Source organism: Pelecanus crispus, chromosome 6, assembly GCF_030463565.1.
Source record: "Pelecanus crispus isolate bPelCri1 chromosome 6, bPelCri1.pri, whole genome shotgun sequence".
NCBI lineage: Eukaryota > Metazoa > Chordata > Aves > Pelecaniformes > Pelecanidae > Pelecanus > Pelecanus crispus.
In genome coordinates, this window is record NC_134648.1 from 20,585,579 (window position 1) to 20,602,243 (window position 16,665).

At 36.7% G+C, this 16,665-nt stretch overlaps 1 protein-coding gene across 2 annotated transcripts in view; it reads left to right on the forward strand.

Moving 5' to 3' along the window:
• The window catches only part of CHID1 (chitinase domain containing 1), a 130,002-nt gene extending 113,576 nt beyond the window's left edge, over positions 1 to 16,426 (forward strand). For both annotated transcript variants that reach the window (XM_075712527.1, XM_075712528.1), the window contains 3 exons: positions 10,198 to 10,278; positions 14,183 to 14,225; positions 16,328 to 16,426. In XM_075712527.1, the coding sequence (XP_075568642.1) occupies positions 10,198 to 10,278; positions 14,183 to 14,225; positions 16,328 to 16,426 (223 nt within the window). The remainder of the gene's footprint in view (positions 1 to 10,197; positions 10,279 to 14,182; positions 14,226 to 16,327) is intronic.
• Positions 16,427 to 16,665: the final 239 nt, after the last annotated feature.

Here is a 16,665-nt window from a genome sequence, read left to right on the forward strand (position 1 = left end):
TATTTTTTTAGGATGAACCCATTGATTGTTGAAACAAGCCTGTAGGGATAAACAAGAATTAGTTTTCATCATGTTGAGAAGTACTTTTAAGCAGAGAGACTGTCTTGTCTCAGATTCTGTAGTAAACCAGATTATTGGGTGAGCTGGAGCAGAATTTAAGTTCTTATGTTGTGTGGTCTAGGAGGGACTAATACTTCTACTGTTACATGATGATACAACACCTTATAAGAATTTATTAGGACCTGTGTTTCTTCTGTGAAGGATGGACATTAAGCTGCAGTAATGTCAGTGTGGTGGTTTGACCCTGACTGAGGAAAGAATCACCTACTGGCTTCTCAACAATGCATATTTTAAATTCTCCTTTAGACACAGGCATTCTCTTAGAAGCCTAGCAGCACTTTTAAGTATTTCACAATTCTGTAAGGTTAACATTTCTGTGACTAAGCTTCTTCTCTTCCACATAGTAGATGCTTGTTATGTAACTTAAACATTATATGTATTTAATTTTGACAGCATGATAATTTATTTATTATCCCATAGAATGTATTTAACCTTTCATTCACTGCTCCTAGCCTCTAGTGGAAATTCATATGGTAAAATCTTTGGTGTTGAGATGATTCTTACCCTGGATTATGGTGGAAACTGCCTTAATATGGTAGGAGTAAGCAAAGCTTTCACTGCTCAAAGCAAATTCTGGCATTGCACTGTAGTATCTTCTGGTATAATCATTCTGAAACAGCATTGGTAGTCTGAGACTTCTCCTGAAAAGGGGGTTATTTTCCAGTGCAGTTAGCCATGACTACCTGGAGTTGTCTAGAAAGGTTTCAGTTTGATACAGACCTCCACATTCTGTCCTTTTTTATCCATATAGCACAAAAGATCCAGATTACAAATCCTATCCAGAGAGAGAAAAGTAACGAAACCCCAGGTATATATCTATAGAGAGACCTAATGAGACAAGTGATTTAAAAAAACAAAAAAGAAGTAAGAAAGCTATGATTTTCTCTTTTTTTCAGAATGCAGATCTTCAGAATCTGCTTAAATTTTACATCCTGCAATAAAGTTAGGTACTCTATTGACAAAGTCTTTTTTATTGAGTATTCTCCTTCATACTTCTTTTACCCTAATATTTTGTGACTAGAGGTAGTAAAAAAGAGATATGCTTCTCCTACTTTTTCCTAGTATCATAACGAATAATTGAAACATAACATTGATTTTAAAATAAGGTATAAAATTAATACATTATTTTAATAAATAAGTGCATATTATATGATTTGACATACAGTGGTATAAGTACTGCTGTTGACACATCTACATATTTTCTTGAAATTGTCTTTTCATTAGTAAGGTAACAATATGTTTTCAACTCTATTTAGGACAATTTGCATGCATGCAGATGTTAAACATCTCACAAAATAGCACTTGGCTTTTGATCGCCCCTGCTAGGAATAACTGCACTGTGCTGGTACAATTGAACACTTGTACTAACACTTTCCTATGTAGTATAAACAAGCTATATTGTAGAATTTAGACAATACAGAACAGGTGAATCAACTTGGTTATAAATGGAGACAGCATGCAGTACTCCAAGTGTGTTTGTCTAAATAATGGTGGTTTTATCAAGCCACGTGGACCAGTGAAAACTCCATGGGACAGTATTTTTTTAATTGAGGAAAAGGGTTTTCTTATTCTTTTTAGGGATGATGGTCATCAGTGTGCCCTGTAGGTTTTATATGAGATTTAATATATCTGTGGTTTGTGTTGGTAATGGTGGATGGTATGAATTTGGAGGAAAATCAGTTTGTCTTCACAGTGTGCTGCATTTTAGAGCAGCAAAATGTAGCCTGACAGCTTGCTTTAAACAAGGCTTTTCAAGTTGTCCATGGTGTATAGCAGAGACAGTTGTGATTGCTAATGAAAAGGTTTTTAATTATGAAATAGGAAGTGTGAGAGAGAGGAGGATCTACTTCGTATCAACTTTTAAATTATTAAATTATTTATATTAGACTGTTTTACACATCTGCTATTTTTTCTCTTTTCTACTTAATTTCAACTCAAAACTGGGAGGAGGGGGAAATTCTTGCTTAGAAGTGAGCACATAGGGAGAGTTCTGTCTGGTATAGTTCATAAGTGAAGTGAGTCAGAGAAAATGTTAACCTTGAGGTGACCTGATTCCTAATTTGAGAGACAATATCGTTACTCTTTGTTTGCCCAGTAGCATGCCTACTTGGTATTAATTCTGTGATGAATACCAAAGACAACATCATGTTTTTGTTGAATAGTTACATTTTTTAAAGTGTGTGCAAAGGCAATCAAGACCAAATGAAGATATGTTTCTATCAAAGATGTCAAATTGACCAATATACAAAGTTCATTAAAAATAAATTTTAAAAACCCATCCTTTGCCTGTGGAACCTCTAGCCTCTAACTCATAGTCAAACTAAACTTTTTTTTAGTATGACTAAATAGACTAGTTACTTGAGCTAGTCTGTAACGCTATGTTTTATTTCATTCAGTTCTCTTGTGCTTTTTTGTTTCTGTGAGCTTGCCTGAATCCTGCTTTTTGTTCTAGCAGAGTAAAATATTCTACCATTAACTTGTTTTCTGCCTGACAGGAGGGTGCCCTTTGGCCAGAGCAGAAAGAGAAGTCCAGACAATACAGCAGGCTTTTAAAGGCAAGGAACTAATTCTTTCAAGATGGCAAAACCTGCCAAAACGAAACCCTGCCATAAATAGTGACCTGTCATGTATTAGATTGGGTAAATTGGAAAGAAAATTCTATGTCTAACTTAACAAATACAAGGAAAAAGATTGTCAGATACTTTAGCTAGAAAGTTGAGACTTGGCAATGGTCAAGAACAACAAACGTTTCTGATGGGCAATATGCAAAGTTGATGCATATGAACAAAAAGCAATTTAGTAAACAGTTGTTATCATAAACAATTTGCACTGGAAAAAAAAGTTCACATTTTGTAGCCCACGTGTCTTGAAAAATAGACCAAAAAAAATTTGTCTCGTTACAAAATCAAATGGAGCTGCTGAACAGCAGTGTGTTATTGAAGGTATACAAACAGATATGCAAACCTTCTGCCTCAATTGAGTTATGTCTGCATTGTCTGAGAAATATTTATTGGCTTAGAAATAAAGATCTTGTTCTCTTTAAGGAGATTTTCATATGTTCCTCTGATATCTGTCAGTTTGAGTCAAAACCTTAAATATATAAAGTCACACATTTTTCTGCCTTGTGTGTGATTAGTTCTATTCTTTGATCAATATCTAACCGTAACTTTGTTTTCTTTTTTGTAAAGAACCACCATTTTGCTTATATTGAGAAAAATTAGCACACACTAGAGTACTCTCAGCTGTACTCGCAGTTCCCTAGGGTAATTTGCCAGCGTACCATTACATACACTCTCAGGTGGGGATTTTTCATTATAAAACCTCTGTGAAGTTAAATGAAAATAAGGGACACTATTAACATGTAAACCTGTATATACAGAAATGCTATAACATGTGTGCTTTCTTTTGTAGCTGTAGTAAGGCACTGAAAGGTTTTAACGCTTGTTGTTTCCCTGAGACAAGAGCAAGAAGAGGACGCTTCTGAAAAGCTTGACATTGTCTTCTGTGTCTCCAGAGTTCTATAAAATAGGAATACTTGGCTGCCCCTCTGCAGATTGTATCCACCAAAGCATTATTACTTTGAGAATGCTAAACAAGGTGCACTTTTGAAGAGCCCAGAGTAACGGTAGAAACGTTGCTGAGGTTCTGCTTATTTTCATTGGACTGGTGCATCATGGCTTGGCTTGTGCATCATGGCAGAAGTTAGAAGGTCAATAGGTTTGTGTGAGGTTGGTGGGGAAGCACTGAAAAGTGTCATCTGTCAAGTCACTGATGAAGTATTGTGGAGAAATCAGTTGAGAATGACTTTATAAAACTTACTGAAAGCAACACACCCACAGAGAAACTGCTCTGTTGGAAACCTGTTACTATTAAAATAATGAAAATACTATTATTGCCTTTTAAAACTGATAGAGCAAAGGTGCAGGCAACAACAGAGAGAATATTAATAGAGAAAGATGATGCTTGTAGATTTTTCATTTCTGTGCTGCTACTTGGATACTTCAACAGCTTTACCAAAGACACCCCATTGTAACAAAAGTGAACAGATTCGTATCTCTCTGCAAACTGTATTTGGTTTTAAGTTGTTTTACATTAAATAACCTAAAGGTCTTAACAGAACTATTTTTTAATAACATACTCTGCAGACAGAATAAATAAGGCTTTTACAGTGTGCTCTCCACTCCACTCAAATGAATAAATCCAGAGTAAAAACTGTTTTAATGTTAGTGTGTTCTTTTGATTCTCTAGAAGATACGTACTAGCTTTTTCTTGGATAACCTATTTGCTTTTGAAAGAACTTGTGGGATTTGTGTTAATAAAATCCGAATTCTTTAATGTGCAAGAAAAGGATATAGTGGTATGCAACTTTACCATCTTTTAAAGCTGGAAGTTTATACTTATATATTGTCAATATGATGCTATTGAGTATTGAATGGTGAGAGGAGATGAGTAAAAAGGTGCTTAAGTGATCCTGATGGGACCAGTGTGGTGAAAGGTTACTTCATTTTTCAGTCTATTACAGACCTTTATTACTGCACACTATATAATACTATATATATACACACACATATAATATTATGCTATTAGTGACTCTGCAGCTAGTCTTTTCATAAATTTATGCATGCTCACAAAACTATTTAAAGGCTAATATCTAAAGACTCTTAAAATTGTACGGCATCTACTTTTTGCAAGCTGCAATTTTAGGGATCTAGTGAGTGAGAACTCAAAATCTCTATATAATCTTTCTTCATTTTCAAATTTTCTTCCTTTTGTGTTTTCATTTATTGCCATGGAAGTCATCCTTTATCAAAACTGTTAGTTTCATGGCTGAATTATTTAGTAGCTTGTAGTATATTGAGCAATTTTGCAGCTGTTCTTTAGAAATGATCTTCTAAAAAGCAGAGAAGGCCAAAAAAATTCTCTGTTTTAAAACCTTCTCTATTTAAAGTTTAAAAATGTCTCCAGATTATATTGTTTCTTGACATTTTCTCCTGCCAAAAAGGAAATAGTTAAGAAAAGCCTAAACAGCTAAAATGTGAAAGTGTCGTGGTAGTTGAAATTAAACATTAAATAAAAGGGGTTTTGACTTACAGGTTTTAGAGAGAGAGAGAGAGAGAGAGATCCCCGCTGAAAAATCTTGTTTCGAAGATGGGTATTTGCCCTTTGACACAGTGTCCTGATATACACAGAGCAGTGGGGAGACTGGCCAGTACTGTTTGGAAGATATGTACCAAGACAGGGAAAGTCCTTAGGAATACTACCATGAAAACTGGTTTAGAGTTATTTCTGTATATTTGTTTTGCATCAGAAATAGAAACTCTTGAGCTTTAGAATATGGCCTTTTATGTGATTTCTCTTGCTTCTATTAATAGATAGGGCTCCCTGAAAAGGGGGAAGATGGACCCTATCTAGTTGAGTCTAAAACATCTCTTGCCATGCATAGACAGTATTGATGGTCAGTTATGGAGATGCAGTTCCTGGTAGGTTCAGGGTTTAATAACTAAGTTAAGTCTATTGTAACTGAAGCAGATGGAAAAGAAAATATGTGGTATAGATTTTCAAGCTGAGTAGTATTTTTTTATCCTTGGACTGAATCACTAAAGTTTGCTATAGTGGAAGATAAGCTCAGTTTCCTGCAGCAGGAGCAAATGATCCTTCTGATTAGAGACCTCTTGCTTCAAGACAGAGTTTTGTTCATGTGAGAGCTGAGGAGAAAATGTAAAGTGTTAGAAAAGAGCATCAAAATGAGGTGCATGCTCAGTAGTGGTTTCCTTGTCACTAAAGCTTTTTTGTTGAAGAGCAACTCCACACTAATAAAGCAAAGCACATGAAGATTAAAAAAGTTAACCTTCATTAATAAATCTTAGTCTAAAAATTATATATGAAGCTATATATTTTCCTAGAATGTATATTCTTGTTGCAAAAGATATACTAGAGGCTTGTTTCTTTATGTTCTTGGTCAAAAAGCATTATCCATGGAGATAAATACATTCTTCAGGGGGACTACAGATCGTGGATTTTACCTTAACATATTCCAGTGCCGCACCATTTTTCATGTTTTGGAAGAAAAGTGTCTTAGAAAAGGAGCACCAGCCATAAATCCTGAGAAGCTTTCTTCTGGATCCTTTATTTATTAGTTGAATGTTCAGCAAAGTGCAGTACTGTGTAGGTGTAACCATGTTAGTGTTGTTCATAGATACACATCTTTGGGAGGACTGGCTTTACAGGTACTCCATAATATGTACATTTTGGCTTCTCATTTACTCTGTGGAAGGGAGTGCTTGTTCTAGTCCAGCCCTGCCCAGTGGGTTTGTAACAGAGTATCAGAATCATAACAGTCAGTGTCTACAGACCAAGTGTCCTTTTTGACAGAGGTATGGCAGTAAATTGCAGTAAAACACTGCAGATTTGAAGTCTTGCATGAAAGGTGGCAGGCAGACTTAAAATCATTTCCAAACACTTTTGCATTATGTGGCCCTGTTTTTACTAGGTCATAACTTTTAAACTTTCAAAGCCCAGTTGTGACAACAGAATTGATACTTTAGCCCCTTAGCTATTATCAAGAAGGAATGTTCTGGGGAACAAAAATGTTGCTTTGGGTAAGTTAAACCAAGGCCTATTTAAACAAGCCAGAATGGCAATTCTCTTTTTAAGAACAAGTATTTTCAAGGTGGACATGTAGGTGACATCTGCCTTTTGCTACTATTCCTGATAATCCATGCAAATTTATCATTTATACATGCTGCATTGACACTTCATTAGAGACTAGCATCAACACTCCAGATACTTCATCTGTGCTGACCTTGTTTCAGGCTAGGACCAGAGAAACAGCATGACTTTCTCTGCAAATGGTCACAAACTTCCCAGGAAATACGTAGTGCAGGGCAGTGAAGCAGCTCGAAGAAAGCTAGTAAGTTAGGAGCTGATGGATGAGGAAGCAAATAAATTAGTCTGGATAGGAGTATAAAAGCAGATGCGAACTGGGATAGTGGAGTAGAAAGAGGGATAAATTAGAAAGAGAGGAGAGAAAGATAGCAATAAATATGCATCAAAAGGAGAAGAGTGAGGTGAGAGGTGGAAAGAAGAAGGAAGGCTGGCTGTGATGAGCTCCCTGCCCATCCCTTTTCCTCTTTGAGAACCTGGAAATTAATCTAGATCTCTTGTACTGCAGGCATACCGATATCCCATGTTTGTCTGGTTCAGTGTGATGGAAAATTTCTCAATATTTTTTCTTTTTTTTTTTTTTATAATAACTGCATATCAAATACTTATTCAGTCAAGTACTGCCTCAGCTCAGAGATAACATGTTAAGAGTGTCTGAGTAAGCATTAGTTTGAGTCAAGCAAGTGTGTTGTGATACAAGTGATGCAGTTTTACATGGGAACCCTTGTGCGTATGATGCACGTAGTAGGATAGCACAGAGCTAATAGGAATATGGCATATCTGGGAGATGTTGCCTGTAAAGCTCCCGTATGTTTTAGTGCAAGAAAATGAATAATGACTGGGGCAGATGACTTCAGGAAGGGAATGGATTGTTCCCAGATTAGGGCAATAGAAGGCCTATAACAAATAGCTCTGGCTTGTTGCTGCACCTCTTCCAGACTCTTCACAGCAACCTTGTTGTCTGGTTGAAAAACATAAAACTTGACTTTCAGAAGCATTGAGTACGCAGTTGCGGTTGAAGTAAACAGGAGTTTATTGTTTTGAACATTGTACTTTGAATTCTTCTTGTCCTTAATAGAGACAATGTAAAAACGAAGTTAATACGTTTCAAGTAGGTCCCCCCAAATTAATGGATAGTAGTGATAATTTTGGGCCTTAAGTTTCTTTTTTCCCCAATTCAATCTTGGAGCTAGTCTCATCACCATAGATGTGATTTGAAGATGAACTTGTTCATTTTTGCTCCTACATACCATGGTGCTAAATGCCTAGAGGCAGGAGAAAGGGAAATAAATTCTCTGTGCCTGGTCAGGATGGGTTGTCATTAAATGTGGTGCATGCCTAAACAGCTTTAAAATAATAATATGCCTTATATATAATAGGCTATAATAATTGTTTCAAGTTGCATTTCTAATTTTAAAGCTTGTTCATATGTATGCTGAACACTTTTTAATTGTGTTGGGATTTTTAGCAAGCAAAATTAGGATTTCCAATCTAAAGTCATACATTCAGGAATAAAACTGCATCTTGGATATCTTGGGTGGTAGTTCTTGTCTTCTAGGCTGTAACATCTTGGTCCCATGTTCTACACGATTGTTGTCTCCTGTCATTACTGAAGTCACCATTCTGAAATGGGGCAAGGTGTTAAAGCTATCCTTAAATTTTAAATATACAAAACTAGATCTCTTTGCATATCTCTCTAGGGGGGCAACTTAAAATTTGTATATCTTAAAAAGGGATGGGCAGGTTCCAAGGTTTAACTTTCATTATTTGAAAAGGTGCGTTGTTCCAGGGCATGTGTGTATTGAGGAAGAGTGCAATAGCTGATATCATGTGTTTGTATATGTAGATACTTAAATAGTATGCCTGGCTCGGGTTCATTTGACTTAAATACAAAATAAAAATCTTTCCTAAAACTGCTAGCAGTAGGCAGTAATTTACCAATATATGAATGAGCAAGCCACAGCAAAAGAGAGAAGATATTCCCTGCAATGCGGAATGTTGTAATTGCATTTAGAATAATGCCGAAGGAGAGAATAAATCTTTTTCAAACTGAGAAATACAAACTTTTTCTCTTTTTTTTGAAGTATATAGTGAGGTGGAATTTCAGCACTGATGGAGTCAGGATGGTGGCTGATGGAAATCAGTTATAGCATCTTTTACATAGGTGATGGAAATTTCTTATTTAAAAATAAGATAATCTGAAGGCAAATTTCTCTATGCAAACCCTGTCATGAGCAGAGAAAGTATTGCAAGAATGAGACATATCGTGGAAGAGATGGTCTTGATAGATTTTGCAAAAATAGAAAAATAATTTTAATGCTTTTACCTTATGATCACTGTGTTTGCCTGTGATAGCTTTATATAATCATGATAAGAGTACTGATAATGGGACTTTGAACTCAAATTCCCGATACAGTCACCAAGGAAAAAAAAAGAAACTGATGGTGCTTGGCCTGTGGCCAGATAAACCCCCCAATGTTTAGTCAGGAAAGTTGTCAGCAGAGTTAAGTTCAGCCTTCTTGCTGGCCAAGGATGCAAGTTAAAAAGATGCAGAAGAGACAGAGGAACATGTGATAGAGACTTCTCTTATTTCTGTGACACCCACGTGGCCTCTATCATTGGCACTAGCTTGCCATCTTCTGGTCTTCTTGCATGAGGCAGCAAGCAGCTTTGTTTCCGTTGTGCAGTCAGAAATGCAGACACAAGGAGACACTGTCTCTACACTGAGATGATACTGTGAGCTAACCAAGAACATGAATTTACAGCATACTAACTGTTCCACACCAGTTCACTATGCAGTTTTTTGGGTACAAGTAGTATTCTGTCCTCAATTTCTGTCAAGCAGGTATGAGGTAGGTCATTCCACGTTCAAAATATCCATGCAAGAGAAAAATGCCAAGAAGCTAGTGGTGGAGAAAATTCATATGCAGTGTTACTTAGCAGTAACTTTTCCTTGAAAACAAGCTCTTTTTTATTTCATTTTTAGAAGATTAACTAAGACCATTTTATAGAAGAACTTTTCTGATCACATTATAGTGGCTTATAATTGAGAGTTGCATTGATTAGCCTTGGAGGACGCAATTACAGTACACAGCCTAGGGGTGACTTCAGTTGCTGGGCTTTGGCATATAGGAATCAGACTGTAGAAATATTGAGGCACTGCCTTCATGTGCCTATATAGATTTGTCAATTGATGAACGTTAATTAATTCATTGCTTAAAAAAAAAAGCCTAAAAATGTGAACACGGCAAATTGTAAAGTAGATGAGGAAATTAATTGTCAGCAAGAAGATATTCTTGATACAGTGTTCAACATCTGAACATGGTAAAACTGTTTTTTCAGAAATTTCTGCAATGTAATTTCGTAACTGCTTTTTAGAAAAGTTAATTCCATATCTATGTTTTTAATTTGTAGGTACATTGAAACCTTGAAGGAGCACAAACCAAAAATTGTCTGGGATGAACAAATTGCTGAACACTACTTTGAATACAAAAAGTGAGTTACATTTATTAACTTACCATTCTGCAAATATTTTTGGGCATGGCCCAGTACACAATGAATTACTAGTTAACTAAAGTATGCAACTGAATTCAACAAATGGAAATTCTGCTGTTTGTGATCTGTATGTCAACGCTGAACTGCAGCATAAAAGAGTGCTTCAGGCGAGAGAAGTAAATCAGAGAAGGATGAATGAAATAACATGAGCTAAAGCAATCTTTAGAAGTCTGATGAGTCATATCTTTAGAAGTTATCCATCAAAGTTATCTGCTAAGTGTCAGTAAATCAGAGGCTCTGAGATTAGTACTGTGAGCTGTTGGGTGATTACCAATAACTTGGCCAAAAATAGTTCTAAGAAAAATCTGTGGTACAAGAGCCTGGTTTTACAAGTCCTAGTGATAAGATTGGTCAAGCAACAGACTTCCACTAAATGGAATGGGCTGTAGAGAAATGTAATGAGAATAATGTCAAGTGACTTCTAGATAAAGTTTTTAAAAGGACTGAGAGCATGAAGGGAAAGGGTAATAACTTTCTTTGTCCTCCCTTTTTCATCATGAAATGACAACAGAATTCCTGATGGTAGGAAAAACTAATTTAAAACAGATTTTAAAAAAACCCCAGCAACATCTTATTACACCTCAGTGATAATTTTCTATTTTTGTATGCAAATATACAAAAATACAGTAAAATTATACAAACAAAATCCTACTACTTGTACAAAACTGTATCTTGTATGTTACTCAATGCATTAGTAGTGTGAAGACACACCAGTGAAAACAAGAGTAAAACACATTTCAGGGTGCTTTAAGAAAAAAAAATCAGAACTACTTTGTTATTTCCAAATACCTTCCTGATTTAAATATTTTTAAATGTGAAAAAAACCCCAAAAGCGAAAAACCTAAAAAAAATTAAAATTAAAAAATTTAAAATTTAAAAATTTTAAAATTTTAAAACTAAATATTTTTCAAGATTTCTCTCAGCCTGTAATTTTCTCCTAACTTCTCAGCAACATGTATTTCTTATCAGCAAAAAAAATTTACCTGTTGGTCAGCAGTGTATTAATTTATTTTCTGTGTTTGTATGAAAGGACTGGGATCTGTGTTCCTTCATATTTAATTCTTTGGTGTCCTGTTGCAAAATTACTTTGTGCCAAAAAATTACAAGGTTTTTCATGTTAACTAAAGAGGAGTAAATCAGAAGCTTTGTTTTACTGATCTTTAATGCACAGTCCAACTGGAGACACGATGACCACTGGATGAAGACTTGCTCTCAAAAGAGTAAACCTGAGGGCTCTGTTTGAATGGTATGCTTCTGGGAATCATTTCTGAAACACATTTCCTAAATGTCTCCTTGCAAACTGAATGTGCGGGAAAGGGATAGCTTGTCAATAGTACTACATCATTTGCCTTTGAAAGCCAGTCTTTGGAGATTCTCATTTGTGGGCTGCCTGGAGGAATTTTTCATGCATAAAGCACGCTGGATCTAAAAATCACTCTAAACTTCCCTTGCTACACTGTGCTTGTGTGGCTCAGTGTGTCTGCAGTGGTTCAGCTGGCTGCAGGGGTGGGTTATTTAAGGGAACTCTTTTTCAGTTACCTCTTTGGTTTGCAAAGGTTCAGTTATATTGGATGGGGATGGCGGCCAGGCCTGAAATATGCTTCACTGGTAAAGCTTCCCACTTGGAAATCTTGCATGTCTACAGTTGCTAAGAAATCAAATCATGACTCTTTAAGCAAAGCACAGCTAGTGATTTTCATGCAGCAGGCAGAGACTAATACAAATAGTTACAGAAATCTGTTGCCTCTGAGTGCTTGTCCCAGTGTACTTTACAGGTAGGTATGCATTTATGTAAGTTGGGAGATTTTAGCAGCAATTCCTCCTTGGTCTGTCCATGCACTCTGCATTTCCTCCTAGCCTAGCTGGTAAAGTGGTGCTGTGAGACCACTTGTAACTAACTCATCCTCCTCATTATTAGGGGTTTAAGATGGAGCCTTTGTATCTGTGCCCAGCATAGCTTGCCCTGTCTGTATATTTTATAGTGCTAGCATTTAATTTAACCTGAAAGATAGTGATTTGGAGAATTGGGGGAAATCTTTCACAGTTTGCATCTAACAACCAAATGTCTTCATCTTTTTCAGATGTGCATTTAGTAGGTGCAGTTGTGTTTTACTATCTGACAGTTTTGTAATCCAGTTGCAACAAGATATCTTGGTGTGTTTACTTAGATCTAGTATCAAACCATCTCTGTTGTGAGGTCTTTTCTGGGATCCTCTATTTTTGCTGTCAGTCTTTTCACCTCTTTTAAGAGTTGTGCTCCTTAAAAGCAACTAGTATGGGATAAATAAGTATCTTGTCTGACTTTGCCTGTATTGTATTTCATTGTAACCAGTTTTTGGATGAAGTGTTACACCCAAAGCAGTTTGGGACTTTCATCTTAACCATGAAAGTTACCTGATTTTTTCCCAAACTTTGTGTTAATTATTAGGAAACTTGGCTCTGTGTCCTGGTTTCGGCTGGGATAGAGTTAATTTTCTTCCTAGCAGCAGGCATAGTGCTGTGTTTTGGATTTAGTAGGAGAAGAATGTTGATAACACGCTGATGTTTTCAGTTGTTGCTGAGTACTGCTTATGCTAGTCAAGGACTTTTTCAGCTTCCCATGCTCTGCCAGGCGCACAAGAAACTGGGAGGGGGCACAGCCAGAATAGTTGATCCAAACTGACCAAAGGGCTATTCCATACCATATGACATCATGCTCAGTATATAAACTGGGGCGGGGGGGTGGCCAGGGAGCAGCGATCGCTGCTCGGGAACTATCTGGGTATCGGTCGGCGGGTGGTGAGCAATTGCATTGTGCATCACTTGCTTCGTGTATCATTATTATTATTATCATTATTATACTGTTACTATTAGCATTACTATTTTACTTTATTTCAATTATTAAACTGTTCTTATCTCAACCCAGGAGTGTTTCTCACTCTTACTCCTCCGATTCTCTTCCCCATCCCATCGGGGTAGGGGGAGTGAGCGAGCGGCTGCGTGGTGCTTAGTTGCTGGCTGGGGCTAAACCACGACACTCTGTTTTAAATGTTTTGAAAGGCCTTATCCTGAAGCCTTTTAAGGAATCCTTTAGATAACCAGGGATTTTTGTTGTTGTAGTTGTGGCATGATACAATTGCTATGCAAAGACTCCTCTAGCAGGTCTTTGACTCTACACAGTCATGTTTTGAACTTTCTAACTTTCCAGATGCTAGCATTGTTAAATCCATTAAGTAGGATAATTTTGTCAGGAGGACCTTTCTGACAAATATTCCTGTAACTGATACCTGCAGGACAGTGACACAGTTGCATACTTGACTTTTAGATATGTTGTGGACCTTCTCTTAATGGCTTTTCTTTCCCCACCACTTTGGATTTATGTGCTGTGATACGTTTGTATCTACAGTAGAAAAGGGGCAGGAGTAGTTCTTATCTGCAGTAGAAAAGGGAGAGAAGTAGAGAAGATTTTGGCCCTACCCTGCCCTCAGTAGATAGAGTAGCCGGGATGCAAGTATGGAATGAATGGAAGTTGGTGTCAAAAGTGTCTGAGTTCAGAGACAGAGTGCCTCAGCTTCCAGAGTGGAATGAACACTGGGTAAGAAATCTCAAAGATATGAGCCACCAAATGGCAAGTAGTCTCTGTCTTTGATATGGGCATATTAACGTTCATGTGCTGAACATACTAGTGTATCTCATTTTTAATAGCAATAACTTCTCCAAAATAAAATCGGTAGTTTTCTTTAGCACTGTCTTTGTTTCCTTTTAGTGGGAAGGAATAAAACTGTTTTTGAATTCTCACCTCAGCTAAAAATCCTGTGGGAATCTGTCGAAGCTATTGTGACTATTTGGTGTTCCTGTTTTGCAGAAATAAAGGAGGAAAACATGCCGTCTTCTACCCAACACTGAAGGTAGGTGCCACTTCTTCATGTCAGAGGGCTGTAAGAGGAAAGAGATGTTTACTTGACTTGTTGCGTTATTGAGACACTTCAGAAAATGTTGAACCGGGTTTAGGCTTTTGTGAAAGAAGTCTACTCTCATGTAGTTGTTATGATTCAAAGCTTCAGCTGCCTATACAAGAAGATTGTTTTTTCTGTCTCATGCATAATGGGGTTTGGGGATCTTTAAAGATTAGCCATGTCTAGAGATAAGATACATCAGGGCAAACCAGTGCTCTGAGGAGATCTGTTTGAGTGCACAGTTCGGGTGCTAACAGACACGCTGATTGTCAGACAAGAGATGGAAGAAATTTTCCTTCTGATCATGTTGGCTGGGAGCTTGGGGAACTTCTGCCTTCCTCTGTAACGGGGTCCTGATTCTCCCTGTCAGCCTGCATCACCCCGTTTTCTTCAGTTCTGTTTCTGTGGAACATATTTTGGTGTTTTGAAAACTTAGGTATTTGGCCTTACTAAAGTCCTTTGTCAGGACATACAGTTTCTGTCTACAAAATAGTCTGGAATATACCAGAATACAGGATAAAATGGTTACTTGTAGCCTTAGTTCCTAGGAAGCTATCTTTAGATTTTCTCAAATTAAGCTAAAGGCAGTATGTTAAGCCTCTGCTGGCTTTTAATATTAGAAGGGAATTACTTCTGTAGTGAAAGTATATCATATTTACAGAGAACAGAGACATTTTGTATGGTTAAACTAGTGTGAAATGATCCAAGGCTCTGGTTTTCTGAACAGGATTGTTATCTTAAGCTCCATTAGTACAAGGATATTTCCCTTCATTAATCTAATGTTGGTGGAAGTACTAGCACATATGCGGTATTAATTACCATGTCTAACTATGTTCTTGCTAGTAGTACCCGTCTTAGTGTTAGAAAGTTTCATTGTGAACCTATCAGAGAAAAGATAGATTGTGCTGCATGTTGTTATGCTATGTTCTCTTTGGCCTCGTGGAAGGATTTCACGCTGCTATTGTCAGTATTAACCAGGTTAAGAACACGCATTCCTGTACATTTCTTTCATTACTTCTTCTCTAGCAGATACTCAACTGTGATGGTTGGTGAATTTATGGAAGCAGGTTTTCTTTCCAATTTCAACAAGCTTGTAATGAAATATTTTGAGATTTGTATGCTGGGGTGAATCGAAGAGTTGTTCACATAATGGTGATCAAGATGGTTGGGCAACACTTCATTTTATTACCCCATGACAAGTGTGTTTCTTCCCTTTTTAAGGTTAGAATCACTGGCAGGTTGCTGAAAATTGGTTTATTCATGATTAGTTAAAAGCAGTCATGAATGCCAGGCCCAGTGGATGTTAATGATGCCCTGATACTTTGTTCTGTTTTCTATGGAAATGAGTTTTAAACACATCCCTGGTGTGAGCAGTTTAAACATTGCGGTGCTGCACTTCAAAGTAAGAAGACCTGAAAGTAAAAGATTGAAAGTTAATTATTTTTATTGTTTGAACTGAAAGAAGTATAGAAAATGAATTGTGGCATTGCTTCCCTTGTAAGTCAATGGCTAAACTAACTCTAAATCAATGGCTGGAGCTCAAATAGGGATACTTTAAAATATTAATGTCCCAGAATCTCTTTAAAATAGAATTGTGATAATGAAAATTGTGACTCTGTCCTGGGAGAAGGCAGGGGTAGGTAAGAGATCTTGATGGTATTTGACAAGTTGTTCTAATTGTCTTCAGTGATGAAGTTTTATTTTACCCCTGAGACATTTCTGGGAAGAGTTAGAATTTCTGTACCATGTGAAATGATAGCCTAAATTAGAATAGTCCTTTGCATAGTTCATAAATCTGATTTATTTCTGTGGCATTTTGTCTGTTTAGCTGATTATCTTTTATTAGGTCATTGAATTAACTGGTGCAATTAACTGTCTCTTACTGAATGATTGCTTGCTAACCAGAGAGCATTTGAAATACAGACTAGGTTTTTCAGTATCTGGTTCAAGGATAGATGTTTTCAGAAAGTCTGATAATGTCCTGAAGAGATGGCAGCATGGAGTGTCTAATGTCTCTGACTAAAAGGTAATTGCTTTATGTGTCTTTGTCTTAGTCCATCCAGTTGCGCTTAGAGCTTGCAAAAGAATTGGGCACTGGAATATCCATCTGGGAACTGGGACAAGGCCTGGACTATTTTTATGACCTGCTTTAAAATAAGAGATGATCTGGGAAAGACTTTATTTGCTTCACTGAGACTCCGTGTTCAATTAATTTGGGTATCCTGGAGATGTGATTTTTAAAACATATTTTGTAATTTATATTATATCTGTATTAAATTTGCATTTTTCCCAATAAAGAACCTTTTCTGATTTGCTACACAGATGTGATTATTAATGTCTGATAAAAGTCAGAGAAAAAAAACCCAGAAGTTTCTTTTAAAGCTCCTGAATT